The following is a 6,001-nucleotide window of genomic DNA, read 5'->3' on the forward strand; positions in this document are numbered from 1 at the left end:
GCCCTAACCACAGAAAATAAAAATCATTAAGAATTAGACCATTTTAACAATAAACGCTAATGAATTTATGAATGAAATGTAAAATATGAAGAAAATCCCGAATCATAAGCTGGGTTACATCAGGTGTACCTGTTCTTACAGCAATGCCTCGAGTAAAGCGCTAAAAGGCCGCAGTGATGCATTATTAAAAAAACAAAGTTCAAATGTAATATTTATTGTGGTGGGAAACGGTACAAGCGATGGCGCGGTATCCGTAGTCTTTTGTTGGAACGTCATTGGGGAGTCGGGGATAACGTGGTCTGGGTTGAGACAAAAAAGTACAAAAAACTGGGCAAAAAGGCGAAAGAGGGGAAAGAGGAAAAAATGACTCAATTCACGTGATAAAGATCACAGGTAGTCTAACATGTAAAATATTTAGAGTTTTATGAAAAAGTAATTTATCCTGTCAATCCAAAGTAGTTTATTAGAATGATTAATTTATGGTTACCCTAGCATAGCTGAATTTGATTGAGACGGATAAAAGTAAGTAACTTTCAAGTAACTCTCTGGGTCCTGTTTGATCAAAACCTTCCCAAAAGGTTTTGATTGATTTATAATTGGTTTCACTTAAGTTGTGCGGCCAAATAAAATTTTGAGATTAGGAAATTTTAAGCTCAATAGCCGCGAATTCTGCGAATTTTTCGACCTTTTGCGAGAAATAATGACTTAGGTGTTGACTCAAGCTAAGAATTGAATTCAGGGTGATAGGTGAAGACGAATTCGTATCTCTTTAAAAGCAAATTATTGCTAAATAAGAAAATGGTAAGTTTTATATAAACATTTCATTTTGAATACCAATCGAAGTTTGTGTTAGTGGAAAATATAATTTATTAAACTGTATCAAGATCATTGCCCATGAAGAACGACGTAGTTGAGTCAAAAGTGTCAAAGTCTTGTAACCCAAAGTTGCTTTAGCTCCTGATTCAAAACCGTTATTAATACATATTTTGCTGCATATTTTATAATAAGAAATTCTGAATACTTTTATTAAATGATAAGTAATATTAAAGTCTTGCAATCGAAACTTACTTTAGCTCGTAGCTGAAAATAAACGTTATTAATGAATATTTTAGTTGTGAATACTTTTTCTATCAAAATCAGCATTGAAAATATAATTTACTGAACTTTATTATTATTTATTTCAATTTGTTTTTCAATCATTTTGATAGCTTCATTCAGACTATTTGAATTCCTCATGTTGTGTGAAATGGATTTAACTCGATCTATCATTTCTTTGTCATTAAATATGTTCTCAATGCAATTAAGAAGATAATCTTCCTCAATATCATATGGATTAACTCGGAACCCAATCTTTTTATCGACAACTCGTTGTGCATTATCATATTGATCATAAAAATAAGGAATGACAATCATGGGTTTACCATAATAAAGTGTTTCCATAAAAGTATTGTTACCTCCATGAGTTATGACCAGATCAACACCTTGAATAACTTTAATTTGGTTAACATAATTTTCACCCCACATATTGTCAGCCAATTCGAGTGCATCACCTCGTGGTCCCTTAGAGACGATAAATTTATGAGGTGATTTGGCTAGAATGGCGATTATCTTGTTCATGACAACTAAATCAGCCGATCCCAATGATCCTAAAGAAAAGAAAATCAATCTTCCTGGTTTATCTTGTAATTTCTGTGGTATTACGAATTCTGTATCAAGATCTGGTTGACGGATCCAAGCATCAACACGATACCAATTAGGTCGTCTTGGTTCACATTCAGTGTAGTCCAATTCAGCCGGGTAATGATAAAATCCAAAGGATTGAGGGATGTCAACAAATACGGCTGGGTTGAACTTGACATCTTTGAGACCAGCAGCTTCAAAGCCTTTGTTTTTTATTTCAGTTAGTATTGCATGGGCTCGGCTATAAACTTCTCTGAACTCATTCCAAGCAGTTTGATCGCTGTGGACAGAGTATCCAGCGAATGGTGGTGGTCCTGAGGGATATAAAATCAATGGATTTGTTGATGCCAGTTGAAACCAAGGAATTGAATGTTTGTACAGAAAAGGGAATGGAGCGGCTAAATCATGTACAATTGCATCAAATTTATCAGGATTATCGATAATTATTTTATCTAAAGCATCATTTAATGTATCGAAAAATTTAGCCTGAGCTTCGAAAGATTCCTGTTTCTCGGAAGCAAACTCAATAAAACGTTTTAAAGGTTCCTGTCGAAATTTCTCAGCAAAAGCATCAATCCACTTGAAAAGTAATTCTTCAGGATTTCCACCAACTAATGTTTCGTCAAACGGAATGAATGAAAATCCTCTTTTAATAGCCAAGTTTCTGTGTTTTTCCCGATGAACAAAGGTAATCTCATGACCAGCAGCCTTCAAACCTTCAGCGAATCCTAAAGTCGCATTGATATGTCCGAAACTAAAGAGACAATAAATGAAAAATATTTTGTACTTTAACCTCTATCAACTTATAATAATTAAGCAGATCAAATATTTGCTTAAAAACATGATTACTATCGACTATTTGGTTAAGCTCTAGAGATGTCAGATAACATGTCAGTTATGAATAGATATTATTTCAATTGAAAGACATGCGAATTTCGCAGAACTAAAAAAGTCAATTCAGTATTGAAGTTATTAACATTAAGTGGAAGCATTAATATATCTTTACTATACATTACGTTACTTGAAATATTTTCAAACCTTTAAGCTTAAACTAACATCATGTAAGATGAAACAAACAGTAAATAATCTGCAAAAGTTTTGGCAAAAATAAAACTTCGCTTCTTTCAGAGTAACCAATATAATAACAAAACAATTTGTATCGATAAATTATTATACTCACGCATCAATAGCTGTAACCATAAAACGCATTTTGTGATGTTAGACAAAAATCGGGTCAATTTATGATGAAAATTCAAAGTAAAAATGAAATTATACACTTTTAAGCTCAACTTTAAAACTTAAACAATTGTTAACAGTCTCGATGATTTTCAAATTATAAATGAATCTTTCAATTTTTCTTAAATCCAATCAACGTCAAGATAAGACTCAAGTGTTTTGTACCAGTAATGTGGTACTCAGATATAGGGATTGGATATTATCATCGATAGCTCTATTAATTCAATGGCAGTGATTTTCATTCCTTTTCATTCCTTTATTATAATTCATTGCTTCTAGAATGCTAATTATACTTACGATTAAATGATTTGACCATTTTCATCTCTCTGATGACATTTTGGAGTAAAAGCACAGTCGACTTTGACTTCAACTCAGTGATTGTTGTTACGTGCGTGTGTCGCTTTGTCTAGATCTAGTGAAAAATAGTATGTTTTATACAGGTTCACCTAAAATCATTTTACAAGTTACAATTTACGGGTATAACGGATCTTATGATATGGTTAATTTAACCGCTGATTGCCTTAGATTCAGATCATTCCATTCTGCTAGACCAGATACCTTTCAGTACCTTAATGATTTCATTTCGAAAGGCGTTGAAACATCAAAATGAAGTGAATTTCATACAAGTTGCAGACTATATTTATGGGTAACTCAACAGACAATCTAAACGAAAAGGCAAGATATTTAATGATGCGACCGTAAGAAGGAATACCGGCTCTTTTAATGCTCCAAAAGATTGTCTGGTCTTTCCAATCTTGGTCCGTTTATCGTCCGCCCGTCTAATCCTAATAAAAAACCATTACAGTATCCTTTGAAGCAAACTTTGATCTCACTCGACGTACAAAATACGAGTAGATTCAAAATATTCATTTCTAAATAATGATCTATAAAATGAAATAGTGGACTTACTTTATGGACTTACCGATCCACTGTTATAACTGTGTCATCATTTTAATTAGTTTTGATTTATTAAAAGTAATGCTTCAATTGGATGAATCAATGCGTATGAAATCAGCTGGTTGAGCAATAATTGCTAATGGCAACGAGTCATTTTTTCATATGTTTGGTATTTTTATAATTTTCAAATAAATCAATGTCTATTAAATGCTCTTCATCACCTTCATCAACATCTTCTCCAGTAAATCTATGACCTAATCTTATTGTGATCAAGCTTAAATCTTTATCAACGAATCCCAAAATGGTTCATTTGAGACGATGGAATATTTGTGTTCAACTGCATGCTTTCGGTGATCTCAAATCAATCATTGAACTCTTTATTTTTGATATTAAATTGTTACTTAATCATATTTACTTATTTTTTCAACTTTAGACTCACGAGTTATCTTCCCGGAATCACACATAACAGTTACATCAAGAATTTTGCTGTTTATGGTCAGCTTTTTACTGGACTCACGTGATGTGAAAGACCTTTGCCGATTATTATCTGAAGAAAGACGATTTCAATATTCAAATTTTTCTGTTAATTTAAGTGATTGGATTTGCTGAAATCAAAATACATGATCATGGTGTCTGCACATTTTTTATATTGTACTTTGACTTGGATCAAGTCCAATTTGAAAGTGAGTATATAGTATTGATTATCTGTAGGATAATCACAGTGATTGTGCTATTTTTATTCCTTTATCATGTTATGTAATTGATTTTCTTGTCAATACACAAGAATGACCCTTAAATTCCACATTTTTTCTTGCACATTGAACTCCTTAAATTGACTGATATTGTTTTAATCTTTTCATATTTCAATAATAGTTGATTGGATACACTGGACCATAGGATCTCATGTACTTTGGATAGAAGAGATAAAATTCTCGCTCATAACCATTGGATATCCAAGAAATTTTCGCTTTACTTTTGTTCATCTTTCGCTGTTTCTGCTGATATCTGGCTAAAAGCGCACGTTTCTTGGCTGCTTCACGTCTCCTTCGTAAAATATTGCGACCAAGCTTCCGTAAATTGTGAAACAAAAATTTAGCAACTGAAAGGATGGACACTTCAAGCCAAAGACTTATGATCGAAGCAACATAGCAAAAAAATTCAATATCATTGAATTTTTTGGATTTCATTATATCGGATTGTAAGCCTAAAGGATAGCCAAACTTTATTAAGATAATTCCAGGATCAATGGTGGGATCAAACTCTGCTTTAAGTATACGTGTTTCAAACAGATGAGTTTTGCATTCTGGTTGATGATAAATAGCCTCACAAGCAGCTCGAAATTTTGATGTTGGGATTCCCTTATCGAAGGTAACATTGGACAAATAATTTGGAACGGAAACCAGTGAAAGTTCAGGAAAAGCAAGATACTCAAGATAGATCGCAGTATACATACATTGTTTGATCAAAGTGCGTCTAGATTTGTTGTGGACCTCCTCATAATCCATACAATTTGAATATGGAAACCCAAGTTCACTGTTAGTCTTCGTATAATAGGTCAAGACAAATTTGTTATAAAAAGTCTTGTCGAGAACTGCCATATCAGGACTGCCATTGTTGAAAGCCACCTCCTCATCATTGTCATGGACAAAAACCAGTGAGAGACCACTTGAATGGTTTGCATTGAGTTCAGCCAAAAGAAAGTAATCATCGTAGAAATCATTTCGATAATATTCATATGGATTGTGTTTTCCCGCAAAAAAAGTGAAACACTTTAAGAATGGTGCCAAAGCAACTTTAACTTGACTAACGTTTTCACAGTCAACCATGTTGAATAATTGGTTGGCATCGATTGAAGCATTGGCCACTTTGCAGGATTCCACAAAATTATGTAAATCCGCTGTTAAATGATCCAATTCATCAAGAGTCAAGTCAAGACTAGAGATTTCTTGACCTATGTCACTCAGTGTATCGCGAGAAAAAATAGTCTCCAATATAACATCCTTGCTCAGTTTGTAAACAAAACACAAACTAATCGAAGGTAAGTTAATAACGTTAGGTCGATACAACTCAATTACTGTAGTTGTTGGCCAGGAGAAGTAGAGGGTAAACAAGGTTGACACCTGTGTAGTTGCCCCAATAATGCAAATAATAATCGGCACTAGTTTATCATGAGTAAATATCAGAGATT

The 6,001-nt window shown here is 33.3% G+C and overlaps 1 protein-coding gene across 1 annotated transcript; it reads right to left on the reverse strand.

The window, feature by feature from the left end:
- Positions 1 to 1,155: 1,155 nt before the first annotated feature.
- LOC107361917 (uncharacterized UDP-glucosyltransferase YjiC-like) lies at positions 1,156 to 2,889 on the reverse strand. The gene is made up of 2 exons (NM_001323119.1): positions 2,861 to 2,889; positions 1,156 to 2,434 (listed from the first exon to the last, which is right to left on the reverse strand). The coding sequence occupies exons 1-2, from the start codon at positions 2,887 to 2,889 to the stop codon at positions 1,156 to 1,158; spliced, it is 1,308 nt and encodes a 435-aa protein (NP_001310048.1).
- Between the last annotated feature and the right edge of the window lie 3,112 nt (positions 2,890 to 6,001).

The sequence above is a fragment of the Tetranychus urticae genome, chromosome 1, assembly GCF_039701765.1.
Source record: "Tetranychus urticae isolate SD_2017Ah chromosome 1, NJAU_TeUrti_SD_1.0, whole genome shotgun sequence".
Lineage (NCBI taxonomy): Eukaryota > Metazoa > Arthropoda > Arachnida > Trombidiformes > Tetranychidae > Tetranychus > Tetranychus urticae.

Bases quoted from the DNA above. Each gene is read 5' to 3' on its own strand.
- LOC107361917 (NM_001323119.1), bottom strand. From the start codon at position 2,889: ATGCGTTTTATGGTTACAGCTATTGATGC. The intron at 2,435-2,860 runs GTGAGTATAATA...TTGTCTCTTTAG, and splicing joins ATGGTTACAGCTATTGATGC to TTTCGGACATATCAATGCGA.